The sequence below is a fragment of the Taudactylus pleione genome, unplaced genomic scaffold, assembly GCF_031769625.1.
Source record: "Taudactylus pleione unplaced genomic scaffold, aTauple2 ptg000129l, whole genome shotgun sequence".
In the NCBI taxonomy this organism is placed as follows: Eukaryota; Metazoa; Chordata; class Amphibia; order Anura; family Myobatrachidae; genus Taudactylus; species Taudactylus pleione.
The window spans coordinates 5,239,066-5,259,335 of record NW_028284531.1 but is presented as its reverse complement, the minus strand read 5'-3'; the positions used below and the strand labels follow the sequence as shown (position 1 = coordinate 5,259,335).

The window sequence follows — 20,270 nt, the reverse complement described above, 5'->3', positions numbered from 1 at the left end:
ATATATCCGATATTTTTTTTGCTTTGTTGGCAGACATTGATGAATGCCAGAATGGATTAGTATGTCATAAGAACGCAGACTGTATTAATACAGCAGGGAGCTACCGCTGTGACTGCAAACCTGGCTACAAGTTCACATCCACTGGACAATGCATTGGTGAGACATTATGTAACACACAGCTTACACTGTACTGGCCAGACTTGTCTTTAGCTCAGTTCACAGCATCCCCATGGGTAGTATTATTTAACCAAGTGTAAGCTGAGAAATTTGCTATGAATTGAGATATTTCTTTTTGTATTCTACTGTGGTTTATTTTACTTGTGTTTTTTTCTGCATGACAGACTTATACATTTTACTTATTGCCATTGATTTCTTACTACTCATAATAAATAATGACAACAGAGCAAGGTAAGTTAAGTAATATCTGCAGTTTTGTAGAGATGAGCGGTTCAGTTTTGGTTTGGATCTTCCCGACCAGTTCGGATCTCAGAACAGGATAAAACACATCTTTTCGGAAATCTCGGCTCTTGAGTGAGAGACGAGATTTCCGGAAAGATAGTGTTTTGCCTCGTTATGAGATCAGAACTTGGCCGGAAGATCCGAGCCAAAACCGCTCATCTCTACAATTTTGTCGATACCCAAACCACATAGTAGTGTTCCAACTGCACATATGTTATGCTAACCATTGGCCATTACATTATTAAACTACTGTTCTCAGAGTTTGAAAAGAGTAAAAAGCAATGTGCAGGTGTCTATACATATAGTACAATAACTAAATATTTAAATACACTACAACTAGCACATTATTTTATTCAGCATCACAATCAACACCATTTACTAAAACACAATGGCTTACTTGGGTAATGGGGGCTTTTTCAAGGCCATAAGCCTCCCAGTGACAGACAGATTCTACAAACACTTTCATGTATGTACATTGGTCCTTATTTAGAGATAGATATAAATCCAGCTGAAAGCTGCCATTTTGCACCTTAGCACAACTATGTTGCTCTGCAGTGGAAGCAAATTTAAAATTTGTGGGCATTCAGCGTATACAGTTGGATAGGGGTGGTGGGGGCTCCCTTGCTTTACAGCTTATTTTTTGTACACTACATTCATAAGACTGCAGTATATTCAATTCCTGCAAAAATACATTTGGGGCAAGACAGAAACGTGATACAAGAGTTGAATGGTTCTAAATGATGGTGATGCACCAAGTGTGTCAGTTGAGTGATACAGCTGCAGGGAATAGAGTGTCAGGAGGTGAACCAACAAAGTTCTATTGAGGTTATTGAGTAGATACATAGCAGCTCCTTCTGCTGGATGGATCTGTTTCAATTTGATTCCTTTGGTGTCAAGGGAAATGACTTTCTTTCTGTAAATTGGGTATTTACCTGTCTAAATAGCTGTGCTCAAAGCCATCCTCACCTGTCTAAATAACTGCTCACAGCCATCCCCACCTGTCTAAATAACACTGCTCACAGCCATCCCCACCTGTCTAAATAACACTGCTCACAGCCATCCCCAACTGTCTAAATAGCTGTGCTCAAAGCCACACCTGTCTAAATAGCTATGCTCAAAGCCATACCCCCCTGTCTAAATGGCTGTGCTCAGAGCCATCCCCACCTGTCCCATTACTGGTAGCATCTGAATTTTCCTGATAAATAAGTTTATATGCCTGTGATCTGTAGGACTATGCACAGCCTCCATCTAGCCTTCTCTGTAATCAAGTACAATGAGAACACACATGCTGGGCCTTGCCTTTTTCAGATTATATGTTTCTGATTAAGTAGCGGGCCTGGCTCTGGAAGTTTCTGCAATTTGAAATGTGGTGTCATCAGTTCTTGATTTATTATTGCTTTGGGGAATCTGCTCCTTTACACCACTGTGCGATCAGAGCATAAAACCCAAAAGATGGAAGTCCCTGGCAGTAAGTTCTCTTACCTGGCCAGAAGATCCCCAGTGAGAGTTTGGGCTCTTTTCCCAGGTCTCTGAGCAAATGACTCAGGTTTAACTAGATTCAAAAACTAAGAACATTAACAAAACTATTCTCCAAACCCACAATAAGAAGATTTGCTATCAGCTTTAAAGGAAAAAATCTAATATGTTGCATGAAGGATGTACTCTATTTCACTTTCTGCTCCAAGTCTGCAAAGCAATGACTTTATATTTCCAGTCCTCTCTTTTCTTAAGAGGAAGTCTGTTTTCCTGGACTTTCTCCTTTGCTATCATGAAAACCCTTTGTCAGTAGGGTGTTGATATACACTTTGTTAGAAATACTATGAGGTGGTTGCATAAAGATGTTTACAATTTCACTCACAACTGCCATTGTAACTCGCCCAGTGTAACAGGAAAGCTCATGAGATATCAGATGTGAAGAACAATATCAGTGATCGTGTTGGCAAGTCCTACACCTTCCTGTCATTCTCCTCATACTTATGTGATAAGTGTTCAGGGAACCAACCTGACTAGCTCTCATGGAGTTTGCACTCGTTGCAGGAAGCACCTGATACAGAACATCCCAATTATGTGCAATTTCATGAAGTTGGGTGCAAGTAGGGGTGACTTTCTGATTTGTAAGATAGCGGGTCCCTATTAACAATCACATATAGAACCTGACTCTGAATGGACGACTTTGTTATTGTTGTACAATTTTGCAGTATTGCCAGGCCTGGATGGAAATCCATTATAAGGTACAAACCACTAACAAAATAAAACTGGAGGAGCATTGTGAACCAAATTCACTCCTCTTAGTATTTGGAGCAAATGGAGTTGACAAGTACTTCTATTTAGTCATTTTGATGCAGCAGACTGGCTGTAGCTTTGATTTACTTATATAAAATAAATTAATAGCTTAACTAATGTGTGTCTAAGCCAGCCAGGGTCACCTTAAGGACATTTATGTTTCCCAGTTACTAGAACAGTACAGGATAGCTTAGCGGCTTGGAATGTGTAAAGCTGTTAAACCACAGCGTACCCAAGAGAACAGATCCAAAGCTACAAGCAAACTGCTGATTACAAAGATTCAATGTACATGCTACAAATGTACTTACTACTTTAAGTTCTGTATAGTAAAATTCTTATGGTACATGTCACCAGTATTTCTGAGATTGAAATCTACAAATGCTCTCGAAACGGGATATAGTTAGGAAGCCGACAGTCGAAATGCCGAAACAAGTGACCCCCACAGAGACATGTTCCAGTTATGGGAATATTGGTTCGCCAGTAAAATGACTGCCTCCTTTTTGTAGGCGACAGGTTCGCTGTAAAGGAATTGTTAGAGCATATACTCACTGTCACTTATAGAGCCAAATGCTGTACATTACCCTGAGCTGCATTCCTCATTATAGCAATCTGTTGGTTACTGTGAGGTCCACAGAGAGATTACTGACTGATATGCTTCAAGAGTCTGATTAATGTTTATAGTCCTATGAGAATTGACATTAAGAACTTCATAGTGATCAATAGACCACAATTCTAACAACTGTCTGGTCTAGTGAGTGATGTGGCACAAATTTAGCCTGTTAATTTCTACCCAGTTGGAAGTCTGTCAGTACCCCCAAGTAGCCTGGTCTTCAAAGTGATCAGTAGATCACTGCTCTGATGGCCATCCACAGTCACAAGTACTTAGTGATCAGTAGATCACTGCTCTGATGGCCATCCACAGTCACAAGTACTTAGTGATCAGTAGATCACTATTCTGATGGCCATCCACACCCACAAGTACTTAGTGATCAGTAGATCACTATTCTGATGGCCATCCACACCCACAAGTACTTAGTGATCAGTAGATGGTCATCCACAGCCACAAGTACTTAGTGATCAGTAGATCACTAGTCTGATGGCCATCCACACCCACAAGTACTTAGTGATCAGTAGATGGTCATCCACAGCCACAAGTACTTAGTGATCAGTAGATCACTAGTCTGATGGTGGCCATCCACAGCCACAAGTACAGTACTTAGTGATAAGTAGATCACTATTCTGATGGCCATTTACAGCTACAAGCACTTAGTGATAAGTAAATCACTCTTCTGATGGCCATCTACAGCTACAAGTACTTAGTGATCAGATCACTATTCTGATGGCCATCTACAGCCACAAGTACTTACCCTAATGCACAGTACAGTCGACTTTGAACTGAAAATTGCAATTAAATTGCACCACACATTGTTTGCAGCTTAACAAGAACAGTTGTGTGCTCCTAATATTGCAAAGACCTTTTCAGAGGTTTGTGCTATCCCTGTCCATTTTCTCTCTGAATAATAGGGAAATGCGTAAAAGAAGCAGATTGACCCAGGCTTTCTTCTGGGGAGGATAATGGTTTCTTTATTGCTTAATCAAAACATAAATTAACTACAGTACATATATACCCTGGTGATCGGTACTTCTGGTCTCATTACTGAAGAGCTGTGGGTTTGTAAACACTTTAATTGTGGAAACAAATTTTGTTTAAAAGCAGGAAACGTCATCCACTAACAAATCCAATCCTTATGGTCCTGATTTCTCTGACTGTTTGTGTTTGGTAGTAGGTGGCATAGAAATGTTATTTTCTGTTATGCACATGGCTACATGTTGTTAATCATACAGAGCTGTTTCATTGTCTGTTTCCTTTTATCTTTATTTAAAGATCGCAACGAGTGTCAGGAAATTCCAAACATTTGCAGCCATGGGGTATGCAATGACAAGGTTGGAGGATATTTCTGCGTTTGCCACAATGGATTTAAAACCAATGATGATCAGACCATGTGCCTGGGTGGGTAGAATGCTTGAAATGTTTGGTATAATTTCATTCCTAAAGTGTCTCGTTACAGAGACTAGAATTCCCAGTAGACGGCCAACACTTCCTCCATCACACTCCTCTGAACTTATAAAATGGTCATTTTATTCTCCTCTGCATTCACCTCTCCACTAGTGATTAACCTACCCGTATATTTTTGGAGTGTTAAAGGAAACTGGGGTGACCAGAGGAAACACAAACACAGTGAGTACAAACAAACTCCACACAGATAGGGCCCTGATCAGGTATCAAACCAATGACCACAGTACTGTGAGGCTGCAACACTAACCACTGTGCCACAGTGCTGCCCCATACACTCCAGAGCGCAACAGTCTTTCATCACCATGCTCATTCTACAAATGTAGAGTTACTTTTCCTGAAGCCATCAATTACAAACAAAAATATTCTGTTTATGTGCACACTTTATTTTTTTACTATATTAAAGTGAACCTAAACCAGGAAAAAAGTATTTAATATCTTGTAGAGGAAGGTGAACAATACTGTCTTAAGCTGGGTACACACTGAGTGATGTGTACCCAGCCGATATGTTGGCCCGACGAACCGACACATCGAATCCTGGGTACACATTAGAATGATGTAATGAACAACTGAACGTTCAGTCCTTCATTAATATGCATGGAGTCGCAAGCGATATCGTCAGGTTTGATGTATAGTACTTCAAACATGATGACATTGCATTTGACCGCAGGAGTGCGCATTTCGTATATATACACTGCATGATATGTTACAATTTTAGCCATTTGTTAGCTGTCTCAGTGTGTACCAAGCTTAACTGTCAGAACACCTTTGAGGAGTTCATTGACGCTGTCATATTTCTGAGAGCGTTCCATGTGCTTAGTCAGTGACTTAATCTGACAGCAACTTGTTTATAAATTAGACAGAGCAGGACATCATCTTTACTCTTAGCACATGAAGCACATGTTACTTTCAAAGAGATCCTGTTCGTAAGATCAGAGATACTAGAACTGATCCATGTATGCATATAATGACCATCTATCACCTTCATGTACTGTACATCAGTAAGATGCCTCATGGTTTTTTAAAATAAGTGCTTCTACCTTTTGGGTTTACTTCCATTTTATAATGAGTGAAGACTGTTATACTAATGCTACACCATCCTTCAGTGTTGTCACTAATTCTTAGTACATAGATAGAACTCATTCTCATGAGTCTTGGTTCAACCTTTAAACTGGCTGCCTACACTCTGTGTAGGTGACCATACTTCATTTATAATCATAAATAATACTGTATAGTGACCTCCGAGGTTGATTCCTTTGTATACGAATTATAGAAGGAAACACCACAATAAATTACAAATTTATTATCATTAAAAAATATTTGTTTCTTATTTCTTTCTTTGTGCAGATATTAATGAGTGTGAAAGAGATCCTTGTGGGAATGGGACATGTAGGAACACAATCGGCTCCTATAACTGCCGCTGTCACGATGGGTTCATTCTGTCTCCCAACAATGACTGCATCGGTAAGTTGCTAATCAAAGTGTAATCCAGGCAGCTGATTGTGATACAGCGCTTAGGAAGGATGAAACCATTGTGAAGGAAATCCCGTTTTCAAAGTGCCAGCAGTTTTTATAAATGATGAACACAAATGTTAAAGTGATCACTATTGTTGAATATAGAGCCACGTTATTAAATAGATTGTGCTTTACTGAACAGTATTTTAGGCAAACGTCAATCAATACTAATATAGATGTGACATTTGTTTAACAACAAGATCTAAGAGCATGTACCGCTATAGTGAGCTTGGTGTGAAGCTCAACAACTGTAAGGGGCATATGTATCAAAGCTTGATGTGAGATAAAATTGTGAGATATATATCACCAACCAATCAGCTTCTAACTTACATTTTGCAGGCTGTGTTTAAGAAATGATAGTTCGGAGCAGATTGGTTGGTGATATATATTTCACAATTTTATCTCACATTAAGCTTTGATACATATTCCCCTTAGAAACTTATCATAATGAGCATTTGTGGCCACGTCACAATGGGACAATGCCTGGTGCTTCTGAAGTGCTAGAACATTACTAACCCTTTTCCCCTACCCTGAAATCCCACAAACAGCATGCGTGTAATGTGCAGAGTGGGGTGAATGGGTCACACCTGCAACATTCCAACTTCTGCGATACACACAGCAAATGGAGACTTCCCACCTAAATAGGAACACTCTGGAGGCATGCTCAGACAAAATTCACAGCAGAGCGAATCTGTCTCACCATCAGCAGCTAAAGGGTTACAGACTGCACAGAGGTAGAATGATCTCCACGTTCTGCAGGGAAAGCTCCCCTCTTTCTCCAGTCTAGCCAATATTTGTTTTCGCCTACACTCAAGTCAGTAAAGTATTTTCTCTTTGAGGGTAATCCAGAAATTAATTAAAAGGAAATGACCCTTTCTATTGTTTTTGGATAATATAAATCTCCTGATAGAAATCATTATAAAAAAATAGATATCTAAATTATTGAGGTCTTTAAACTTTTTTTTCTTTCTTTCTTTATTTTTAGCCAAAGTTTTTATTAATGGCATAAAAATATTGGTACAGTTTACTGCATATGCCATGTTGTTGCTGCGGGATATAATATATGCTATATAGAAAGAAAGAAAATAAATACAAGTAAACTATTGGGAAATCCTGCTGCTTTTTCTGTAGGCTTTCCCACTTGTAAAGTTCCACTTGTGTTAATGAACTGTTAAAAACGTGTTGTGTTCCGTTTACAGATGTGGATGAATGTACCACACTGAATGGGCAGTTATGTAGAAATGGACAGTGCGTCAATATCATCGGGTCTTTCCAGTGCATCTGTAATGAGGGTTTTGAGATGGCATCAGACGGGAGAACGTGTCTTGGTAAATATTAGAAATTGCCAATTCTTTAGATGGATTTTGCTTTTACCTAAACAAAAGCTGGGTAAGAGAATGACAATTCCATTTATTTATACTACTGTTGTTTATATAGCCCATGTCGAGCTGTTCAGGCTGTGATATATACGAGAAGTTAATACCTTGCGCCCTAATGCTGCAGCAAAAGCAGCTCATGTCCAGAGGTTATAGGTGTGAGAAATTATAGGCCTGACAAACTCTGTACGTAATAACTAAATGCTTACATTACAGTATCTGACTATAATTCATACATATTTTAAATTCATTATTACATGCTTATTAAACATTTACAAGTTATGCTTTCTTTAGTGGTGTCATATATATTTATTATTACCATCATAGTTAGTGTTCCTTCTAGCACCCTGCACCTGTCACAATCTGTGCAGTTCCACTATCCTGCATGAGGTGTCGCGCTCTGCTCTGGTGCTTCTAGCACACCCTGGTCTGTATCTCAGCAGTTTATTGCATTAGCTGAGTGTGCTAAAAGCACCAGAGCAGAGAGCGACACCCCAGGAAGGAAGGAGGAACTGTACAGGTTGCGACAGGTGCAGGGTGCTAGAATGAACACTAGATAGCTACAGTAAGGGAAATAAATGAAGCATACAATTATTGCAATACAGTGACATACATTAAAACAATAGGTTAGAGAGGAATTATCTTAGTAGATCGCACATAGCGGTATAGTAACTCTAAATTATAACAAAACCAACATTGAATTAGGTTACATTCTACATATAAAGAAAACACTTTTAAACTGAAACCTGTTTTAAAAAAGAAGTTTGGGTTACATAGGGATCGTTTCAAATTTGTTCTTAGAGTATCTACATTGGCGATATAGGCACCATAAAATCGTTCTTTGGCTCTTTTATTATGAATGGCCTAACTCATTAATGAACGTTAAACTACTGTGCATTATGCAGGATGTGTTCAGTATTCTCGTATTCATTCCATTCCCACGCCCCCTTTTTCTCCCCGCCCCCCCCGCTTTCCTTTTACCTAGTCATTCCTCCCCTAACAATCCTGTCTGTAAATGTAAGATTAAAATATATGCGGAAATGAGGCACTGACAATGGTTTCTCTGTTATATATGTTGTCATTTTTAAAATTGATTTTCTTCTTAAAGCTTCCCCGTTTTATGTGAACCTAGAACAAATACACAAGGATTTGTAATCGTCTCAATAAATTACGTTGTGTGCTTACTCCAGCAGGTGGTAGTCAAATTAGAATTGTTACCTGGGTTTGACACCAATGGGTGGGTGGGTGGGTGGTAGAGAATCTAACATGACCTCATCAAAATGAACAACTTTTATGACTTATTGCTCAGCTGTGTATAACAGCCTTTGTTGTTTCCTAACTCTGAGATATAAAGTCGGTATTATGTAATCATATTCTTAGATATCAATGAGTGCGCCCTTGATCCTGGAAAGTGTGCTCCTGGAACGTGTCAAAATCTGGATGGCTCATACCGCTGCATCTGTCCTCCTGGATACGTTCTGAAAGATGACAAATGTGAAGGTACAATGAAAAAGATTGCAATCTGTATATTTAAAGCTAAGCTTAAAAGGAAATCTGACCTCTGACCTTCAAATGACTTTGTCTCTACAGACATTGACGAATGTGTTGAGGAGCCAGAGATCTGTGCACTAGGGACTTGTAGCAATACCCCTGGCAGCTTCTCCTGTCTGTGTCCAGAGGGTTTTGTGCTATCATCAACTGGACGGCGATGCCAAGGTATAGTGCTCACTGCTTTCCTATTATAAGTCTCTCAGTGCTGTCATATTTACAATAGCCAAACCTCACACTATTAACTTCTGCATTAACAAGATGACCCCAAACCATAACAGTGGCATGTTGGCAGTGTCACTGCACCCAAACCTCGAACACTATATTTGTAGTTAGATACTATCTAATAGAATGAGCATATTTTTACGCCCCACGTCCTTGATCCAAGACGTTAGGAACAGTATCAGGGTACTACCTGTAGTAAGGGATTTCATGCATTATTTTATTTCACCTTAACAGATTTAAGAGTTGGATACTGCTATTCTAAATTTGAAGATGGGAAGTGTATTTCCCCAAAGACCCAAAATCACTCAAAGCAGGAATGTTGCTGTGCAATGAAGGAGGCTGGATGGGGATCACCGTGTGAATTATGCCCAGTGGAAGGAGATGGTATGATCTAAACAAATACTAGACTGGCACATATAAAGGCAGCCTACAGTGATACTTACAGTTCCCATTTAAATACAGAACTGTATTTTTTCTTTAACTCTCTTATTTTTAAGGTTTTGAAATTAAATTAGCATTTTACAATGGCAGAAAGCACAGTTATATCATAGAACAATCAGGCAAAATAGAATAAATTCCCAGACAATCCCACAGGGAAACAATTACTCAGTACAACAAAACAGTTTTCCACCCACCAAAAGCTGGCGAGCGATTCGTTTCAAATACACTTGAAAGCCGATCTTGGAAGAACATTTATAGATGTACATGATGTGATGTCCAAGAGAGCACATTCCAAAGGAAATCATGAGAAACACTCATGCAAACAGAGCCAAGTTATTACATGTTTGATCAAACTCTATAAACCGCTGTCATTTTAACCCTTCATGGGGTAACCGGAATGACACAGGTCACCTAGCTGTCCCCTAAGTGATGACCTTATAAAGAGAGTTCAGATAGACCATAGGACTGTTTGGTAGATACTTTGGAATATGCTGTCCATTCACATTTAACGTATAATTATTTTGTACATGCGTATTTGCAGAGGCTTTTCGAGAGATCTGTCCATATGGATCTGGTGTGGTTGTTGGACCAAACGATGAGCGAATCGGTAAGATAAAATATTAAATAACAATACAACTGCAAGGAACATCACACCAAGCATTTACATTGTCACTTTCTCCTTTGCTCTTTGTAGATATGGATGAATGTACTATTCCAGACAAATGCATGAATGGGAGATGTATCAACACAGACGGTTCCTATCGATGCGAATGTTCCTTTGGATATGTACTTATAGGAGACGAATGTACAGGTTTGTTATAATTGAAAACAAATAACTATAGAGTGAAGTTATTGTGTGTAATAATGATCTCAGAAGCATATCCATATAATACGTAGGAGATTGAGGTAATATTTACAAAAATTCTGAAAAGGCCCCACTGAGGGATTTGCTGGATTTTTCGTTGAAAAAGAAAGTTCTTTAAGTGTGATTACCGGTCAGCGTCCACAGTCACGATTTGGAGACCTTACACTGTGGCAAGTGCCTCTTCCACCATTGCTTTGCTCTTACGCAGGAACTGGTCCATTATAGGAGCACAATTCCACTACAGGAAATTTTTAAATCCAAGGATTTTCTCAAACATGATGCTCTTATAACACTGCAATTGTTTAATAAACACAAAGCAGATATCCTCCTTTACTGGAAAAGTGCATCATGTAAGTGGGGTAGCAGAAGAGATTGGAATATTATTAAAATACTCTCTCTTCACTGACACCCTCACTCCTGGTGTCCTCTCACCTGTGCCCTGACACCCTCTCCCTAGGACCTCCTCCCCATCCTCTCACAAGCACACTGTACTTTTCCCAGGATAAACAAAATAAACCCCAAATGATAAATGATATCAAACACTGAAAATCACAGACATTTATATTTTTTCAAAATCCAAAAACAAAACAGCAATTATTAACATTGAATGACTCAAAAATGAAACCCAGAAACCCTACTTATGTGTATGGCACGTTCAATTTTTATTCAGTGCTATATACAAAATATTTCAGGTAGTTTCCTTGTCACACTGAGGTTAGTTTCCTTATTCAAAGAAATCAGAGACACCACTCCTGCAAGTCTCTTCCTTATACAGTTAGTGACCTTACTGCATAGCTTACCCACTATTGTTATTTATACTCAAGGTCACCTCTGTCTTCCATGAAATAGCCAAAATGACTTAACTATTTTTCCTTCTAGTACTCACTGTCGAACTTCTAATATCTCTCTCTCTCTCTCTCTCTCTCTCTCTCTCTCTCTCTCTCTCTTTCTCTCTCTCTCTCTCTCTCTCTCTCTCTCTCTCTTTTTGACTCTTCCCTGTAGACAAAGAACCACTTGGGGAGCTTACTAAAGTGTTAGTGTTATGGCATGTGCAACTGTTAATTATGTAAAATTCTACATAATTTTTGCTCAAATGCTCATCCAATGGAAACGGTAGTGGAAGATTCCCTTGTTGTTTATCACTAACACTTAGAACATGTCTTCTAGATACTGATGAGTGCGCTGTCGGAAATCCATGTGGAAATGGAACTTGCAAGAATGTGATTGGTGGGTTTGAGTGCACATGTGAAGAAGGTTTCGAGCCGGGACCAATGATGACGTGTGAAGGTAATTTCTGCATTAGGTTGTGTAAAATTCATTAAATTATTCAATTAGTGTAATATAGGAAGCAAATCCCATTTTAAATGCTCTTATACATGGAACATATTGGGCCAGATGCAGAGTTGAAAGCAGTTTCCACAAAAACAATATGCACTTTGCTCAGTACAGCAAGCTGCCCTGCAGGCTTCATAAGTGGCTGGTTGGCACTATGACTGTTTTTCCCCCTTCTTTTGCCACTGCCAGCTTAGGATACTCTAAGAAATAGCATTCCATGCTTTACTAGCCGTATTTATCTCATTCACAGAGTAACTCAAGGACTATACTGGCTTTAAGGGACTGAATTGACCTTCTACAGTATAATACAGGGAGAATGGGATGTTACCAGTTTTAAATCTATTAAAGCAATTAGTCCAACATTATTACATGTGGCAAAATGAGGAAAGACCCATATAAATAACTACTCTAATGTCTGACACTTCCAATACAAATCTAAAAATTACAGTATTATATTCAGGAGACAACTGTGGATGATACTCTTACAACGGGTGAGATTTATCAAAGCTTGGAGAGAGGATAAAGGGCCAAATTCAATTAGCCCCGTTAATTTAAAGGGGTTGAAAAATGGTGGCAGCCCAGACTTTAACGCCTGGGGCTTTTCAATTCCAGTCCCTTTTTTACCAGAGCGCCTTTTAAATGCCCATTAAATTAACTTGTTAATAGGCGGTAACACATAGAATCCGTGATGAGTTCACAAACCTATGCGTTAACAGGGTCACAGCATCCGAAAACAGGCTATTTATCAAGGATTTCTTTTCGAGCTCAGGCTCAGGAAAAAATATCCCAAGTAAGTGCAGCCTGTGAGCTGCCTTCAGGGCTAATTGAATAGCCCCAAAAGGATCAATAAGCCTGTGGTAAATTACAGTGGGTAATTGAATTCCCCCCATAGTGGAGAGAGATAAAGTACCAACCAATCAGCTTCTATCTGTAATTTTTCTAGCACAGCCTGTAAAATGAAAATTTGGAGCTGATTGGTTGGTACGTTATCTCCCTCCACTTTATCTCTCTCCAAGCTTTGATAAATCGCTCCCAAAATATCTTTAAGCAAATGTATAAGATAATTGCAGGGACTCATGCCAATTCTACTTGCTTTATGGTTTTAAATTATTTCACTGTCAAGTTTTCTTTCAATCATACTATATACAGTACTCTGATGCCTATGAGTCGTAACTACCGTAGGTGCAGGGGGTGTGGCTGCTATGGGGCCCGGACCAACCTGGAACCCGGCGCTCCCCTGCACCTAGGGTAGTCACCGGTAGCAGGCCAGCCTTGGTTGTGTACTACCTGGATGGGCTTAAGCTCCGCCCACACAATTAAGCCCCCGCCTCCCAGTGACATCATCCATCAATCACCGGTAGGGAAGGGGGAAGCAGGCTAGCTAGGAGCGTGGCATTGCGGGTCTAGAAGGAGGCGTGGCCTCACGGCAGGCTCAATCACATCCCAGCCATGGCTGCAGCCTGTGACGTTGGGGCCTGAGTCTATAAAGACTCAGGTTCCCGGCATCCTGGTGGAGGGAGACCGGGGGGACCTGGGGCGAGGGAATTTGCTATGGTGCCCCCCTTGTTCTTGTTCAATTCCTTTAAAGTCTTTATCTGTAGCACCCAAGCAAATACATAATAAATAAAATATATATTTAAACCGTGGACAATATTAATTACAAAATAAATAATACTCTAGTGCGGAGGGTACATATCTACATATCTACCTCTTTTGTATACAGATTAACCAATCCTATTAATCAATAGAGTACAATTGAACTGTACAGAGAACACAGGTTCTCCTTTTATATGTCATAATAGCCATTTAATATAATGTAATGTAATTTAGTATTAGTTTATCAATAAGGGGATCATGTACTCTTCAATTATCTACATCTGTATTGATGGGTTACCTTGCTGTACATATATTAGTCACCTTGTGGAGAGAGAGTGAGTATTCTTCCCAGCTGCAATAAGTTAAGATGATGAATAGAATTTGCGTACCTGATTATGGAGTCTATGTACTAATCCTTCAAAAGAGAAAAAAATGGATGGAGATAAAGAACCAACCAATCAGCTCCTTACTGTTCTTTTTCAAACACAGCCTGTAAAGTGACAGTTTGGAGCTGATTGGTTGGTGATTTATCTCTGTCCACTTTATCTCTCTCCAAGGCTTAGTACATAGACCCCAAAGGTAGGTACATGTGTTGGCGAAGCGACAAGGCATGCTACAAAGTCTAACACAACAGCACTAAAGTTACTGGTTGCCTACAAATAAGTTAGTCACTGTAGTGTAATCGTTATCTTTTCCTCTATTTTACCATATTGTTTTAATATAATGCTAAACTCCGTTTTTCTTAACAGATGTAAATGAGTGTGCACAAAATCCTTTGCTGTGTGCTTTCCGCTGTGTTAACACATACGGCTCATATGAATGCAAGTGTCCATCAGGCTATGTGCTCCGAGAAGACAAGAGAATGTGCAAGGGTGAGTGTATCTGATATGTCAGGCTAGATCCCAAAGGCTGGTGCCACAATATTATTACAGACACATTATTATTATTGTCAGCATACAGTATGTTGTGACCATGTGAGAATGTTTTAATAATAATATCATTTCATTTAGCAGCTATGCATTTTATTGTTTGTAGCAGAGTTGTGTAGGGAGTTTAATTGCCACATTACTATAAAACAATGGTAGAGTGAGATAACCTGCGCCCCCTAACTGCAGCTAAGCACCAACTCGAAAGAGGACACCAAACCTCATAGACATAAATCATACAAAGTAGAGTGGTTCACAAGCGCTGTTAGAGTTGAACATATGCCTTGATTTCCTCTGTGACGAATTTCCTATATGTTTCAACAAATCAAGGAAAAATGATGGATCATCCATACACACAGTTCTTTCTTTAAGTCTCAGTTGTATCTTTGTGTTTCCAAACTCACCGCAAACAAATAAAATGCGTACATCAAAAGGTATCTTTTCTCTTCTCTATATGTGCTCAGCTATAACTAGGTACTCCCAATGGAAATCAACTCACCAAATGGTATGTCACTGCATGCACATAAAGGTTTCTTTTTTGTGTCTCGATGGGCTTTTCATTAATCGTTATTAGTTCATCCCAAATGAAACCAAAAATAGGGTAGTAATAAAATCAAAATGGAATCCTCATAACTCCACAACAGATATATTTTAATTATAAAAAAGTATATACAAAAAATACAGCAATCCAATCAATCTCCCTCATATAATATGGTTGGTTCTCCTCTACTCCACTAAGGCTGAGAACACATTCCTCTCACCACTCATATCCCGGGTATAAGAATGGGAAATGGAACCGTTCTTAGAATAAAAAATTGCAGCCAATATTAGAGATGAGTTGATTCAAAACCTGTGGGATCCTCCAGCCCATCTAAAATATATCTGTTGTGGAGTTATGAGGATTCCATTTAGATTTTATTACTACCCTATTTTTGGTTTCATTTGGGATGAACTAATAACGATTAATGAAAAGCCCATCGAGACACAAAAAAGAAACCTTTATGTGCATGCAGTGACGTACCATTTGGTGAGTTGATTTCCATTGGGAGTACCTAGTTATAGCTGAGCACCTATAGAGAAGAGAAAAGATACCTTTTGATGTACCCATTTTATTTGTTTGTGGTGAGTTTGGAAACACAAAGATACAACTGAGACTTAAAGAAAGAACTGTGTGTATTGATGATCCATCATTTTTCCTTGATTTGTTGAAACATATAGGAAATTCGTCACAGAGGAAATCAAGGCATATGTTCGACTCTAACAGCGCTTGTGAACCACTCTACTTTGTATGATAATTGCCACATTAACCATTGTTAATTATTGTTAATTATTGAGTCTCCCTATCCTCACTGTATTGCTAGACTTAGATTATAATAATTATTCTAATTATTATTATTATTGTTTACTTAAAAGGCCTGTAGAGTGAAGTAAATAATATTACAAAGATATAGAGGACTAGAGATAAATAGAAGATGTGTTTGTTACAATAAACTTAATACAATAAAATGTAGCTAGCCAAATGATTAGATCATCTCATTTTTTTTGGATGGAAACTCTTCATCTAAAAGCAACACTTTGGGGGTATTTATCAAAGCTCAGGGAGAGATAAAATTGTGAGAGATAAAGTATTTCCCACTCATCTGTCCTATTTCAAACACAGTCTGTAAAATGTAAGTTAGAAACTGTTTGGTGGTACTTTATCTCTCACAATTGCATCTCTCTCCAAGCTTTGATAAATACCCTCCTAAATAAATATACTGTAATGGTGCAGTTCCAAGTCCTGTCTCATACAACTGTTCTACATTTGCAGTTGTAGGTGTTGGAAGCAAACACTCATTTACTTAAAATCAGTTTTACCTGAGTTTTCTATTGGTGTGATGTAATTGTTTGCTCAGGAATGAAAAGCATTCAGCATGCATGGCCAGCCTAGGGATCACTGATTAATCCTTCCCTCTAATCTGACTCACTTGGAATCCGCTCCTGGTAGGTATAGTCTCCTGTAGAAGATATTTGAACATCGCCATAATAACCACTTTACTATTATGAATACTTTATAATGGAAAAAATAAATAAATAAATAAATACACTGGTGATAAAGTTTACAAATTCGGAACATCTGTAATTATATACTATAAACGACTAAAACGGTTAATGATGATGCATCAGCAACATATAGATAAATATATTGTATTTTGCACTAGTGACTGTGTGTGGCAGGACCTCCAATCTGGTGGAATTTAAAATTTAGGTCCATACCATATATGTCTTGTCTGCTCCACTATGGACTAACTATAACATACGGATCATCATACACACACAGCAGACAAGCATGGGAGGCAGGAGACATCATACAAGTGCAAAGAGAACAGTGGGTGTTATAGTATGCAGTTAGGGAATTCAAAGCTTCAACTCTTTTTAGGAACGCTGCATTCCAGCTTCAACGTTTGTTTTTATTCCTTGATGGTAATGATAATTTCTTTTAATGTTTATCCTGACATATTTATGAAAGTATAAAAAGTTTGTATAACATTTCTTTTTGCTTCATTTATATCTGTTGCTTCTAATGTTTAGTATGTATGTAATTATTTACACAACCTAAGTATACATCTGTAAGATTTGTAATCCGCACCGTCTCTTTTTTTCTTCTATAGATCAGGATGAGTGTGAAGACGGTCTACATGATTGTGACTCTAAACAGATGATCTGCAAGAATCTCATCGGAACATTTATGTGTATATGTGGACCTGGGTATCATCGTAGGCCAGACGGTGAAGGATGTATGGGTAAGGGAGGTTAACAATGAATACTTCATAGAAAGTTTGGATAAAGAGAAGGAAGTGTTGGGAGGCCATGGCAAAGCAGGACATACGTAAATGAGAGCTCATAAACATTATGAGAACAACCGTAAATTGTTCTCATTAACTGGATGAAAAAATCTAAACATGCAATTTTACATTTTGTCTGGTCAAGACGTGGAAACTCAAGACGCGGAAACTTTTACAATGTGTAAATATCATTTGTTGTCTTGAGTAGAATGCTCTATTGAGTTATAATTCTGTTTTTAGAACATTGTAGATGTCTTGCACAATACACAGTTTTGGTTCTGTTATACCCATAGGACACAGTTGGCTTATATGTATGTAATTCAGTATTAGCATTAAAGTGTTTTTGTTTTATAAGATCTGAACGAATGCAGTAAGCCAGGATTATGTGAAAACGGAAAATGTCTGAACACTGTCGGCAGCTACAAGTGTGAGTGTGTGGACGGATTTAATGCCAGCGCGACAGAGACAGAATGTATAGGTGAGTATGAGTACGGCGGGGACGCTCCAAGTCATATCACTGATCAAACAGAAAATTACATTCTGTTAAATATCTCAAATTTTTTTTTTCTAGAATTCCTTTACATTTCTAAACCAGCAAATTGTAATGAGCCACTTTCATGTGTATTAATCTGAATAATAGTAGTTGCCTTCAATTAGGATTTCATATAGGAAGTTACTTTAATAGTCTATAAACTTGTACCCTACCGGCCATAGATATTGTTTTGCAGTACAACTTTAGCCCAGATGATTGAATTAACCTATCTAGAGATCTTCCTAAATACATTTTGTGTGTTTCAGTCAGACATTAGATTATTATCTGTAATCTATATTTTGCCACCGTATTACACAACGCATTACAAAGAGTATTTTAATCATTAATCATCAGTCCCTGCACCACTGGACTTTACAATGTGTATGCTCCACCACACAACCTCACACCCACTTGGGTCCATTTTGTGAGCAGCCATGGACCTAGAAGTATGTTTTTTTTAACTTTGGGAGGAAACCAGAGCAAAACATTGGGAGAACATACAAACTCCACACAAATGACGCCCTGGTTGGAATTAAAACCCATTTTGGATAGTGCTACTAGGTAGCACTGTGAGCCCATGTGGCAGCATGCATCCTGATGAAAAACAATGAATAATATTTTAGCTGGCAATTATAGTGACACAAATATCTATACATTATGTCCCTAAATGTGTTTGGGACAACTGGAATACCATGTATACAACATTTATAATAGGTTTTATTTTCCATAATATATGCACTAAGATGAATATTGTCATTGTGCTCCATCTCTGCATATGTATTTATACAACTGTATAAGGGTTCGATAAGAATTTTTTTTTTTTTTTCGCGATATAGTTGAAAATTAACTCGAAAACATGTTCATTCACTTTGTGTACTGTAGCAATGACATGAATTCAAACGCCAGTGACGGTATACAATCTTTATATATTTCTCAAAGTATTTTCTAAAGTGCTATCTAATTATTGCATTTTATTTCTCGTGCATCCAGGTTCAACTTTAAAAAAAAAAAGCTTTCCTTCAAGAAAATATATATTTTTTTTCACGTAAAATAAATAGTTTTAAAATAGAATTGTTATTGTAAAATAATTTAACTTGGCAAACCATTCTTATTTAATGCCTCCTAATATATAGCAACTGTGTATGTTCACCCGGAACCTCTTGATATTACAGCAAATACAAGCTCAGTACTGCAAACAACACACACCGTATTGTGTATGCAAGCAAGATGACTAACTATAATATTAATATAACTTACCTTTAATCCCTTCGCTGGGGAAGACAAGTGGGGCTTTTCTTCCTCATATAGATTAATCCCCAGAGGATCAGTCCAACTTATCCTCCACAGTAATGAGTTGCGTCAACTAAAACATTTTTTTTTTTACAAAACGATCACTTTTGTAAAAAAAAAATAAAAAAATTAATGAATGTAAGAAAAGTTGGGGGGAAGGAATTTAAGTCCCTCTTTCTACCCCATCATACAATGTAGAAAGATGGGAGCACCCTCATTTGAGTCCCCTCTTTCAAACTTTGTGCCCCAATTTAAGTTAATATCTTATCCTCAGTGTGATCTCCAGACATTAAACCCCTACAATAGGATGGGGGTCCAGGATGTAGGAAGATCTCCCCCAACCTATCTTCACTACAAAAAAACATATTTTTTTTATTAATGACATGTGGCACCAAATTACATACAGGCCACCTTAGTAGTTAGTGGTGATCATCAGGCAATGACTAGAACAGTACACAAAAAAAAACATTTTTCACAGATTGGTGGAGGATGTAAAGCCCAGATTAGCGCCATAACATGGCTTTATTGTGCCCTGTGCCGACCATGACCAGTGAGCACATGACGTCATGCCAAGAGGGTGGAGCCTCCAGTGTCGGGAATTTACAGCACTGCCCAGAGCATCCTAGGATGTTCTGAGGGGATTGAACGCGCTGCAGTGTGCATGTCTGGAGCGCCAAAAGGACATTCTGGGCATCACTGCAGCAGAGATTCTGACTGCAGGGTGCCATTCAAGGCACCCTGCTAGCTGGATGCAGGGGCTGTGGGGCAGGGACGGTGTCACCCACAGAGCTCTGCACTCTGTGTGACGGCACCGCTCGCACACCCCTACTTATGGCCTTGGCCCAGATCATAACTATCTTAAGTCAAATAAAAAAAAGTGGTTCTCTCGTATAATGCTGTTGTTTAAAAAATGGTAGGCCATGTTGGGCTGCCTTACTATTCCTACACATTATAAGTATTTAAATGTAGAAGATGAAAAT

General features: G+C 38.5%; 1 protein-coding gene across 2 annotated transcripts in view; it reads left to right on the top strand.

Moving 5' to 3' along the window:
• The window catches only part of FBN1 (fibrillin 1), a 291,935-nt gene that overhangs the window by 254,622 nt on the left and 17,043 nt on the right, over positions 1-20,270 (top strand). For both annotated transcript variants that reach the window (XM_088472976.1, XM_088472975.1), the window contains exons 44-56: positions 34-156; positions 4,628-4,753; positions 6,164-6,280; positions 7,531-7,659; positions 9,088-9,207; positions 9,298-9,423; positions 9,715-9,864; positions 10,463-10,528; positions 10,616-10,732; positions 11,954-12,073; positions 14,467-14,589; positions 17,295-17,426; positions 17,824-17,946. In XM_088472976.1, the coding sequence (XP_088329102.1) occupies positions 34-156; positions 4,628-4,753; positions 6,164-6,280; positions 7,531-7,659; positions 9,088-9,207; positions 9,298-9,423; positions 9,715-9,864; positions 10,463-10,528; positions 10,616-10,732; positions 11,954-12,073; positions 14,467-14,589; positions 17,295-17,426; positions 17,824-17,946 (1,572 nt within the window). The remainder of the gene's footprint in view (positions 1-33; positions 157-4,627; positions 4,754-6,163; positions 6,281-7,530; positions 7,660-9,087; positions 9,208-9,297; positions 9,424-9,714; positions 9,865-10,462; positions 10,529-10,615; positions 10,733-11,953; positions 12,074-14,466; positions 14,590-17,294; positions 17,427-17,823; positions 17,947-20,270) is intronic.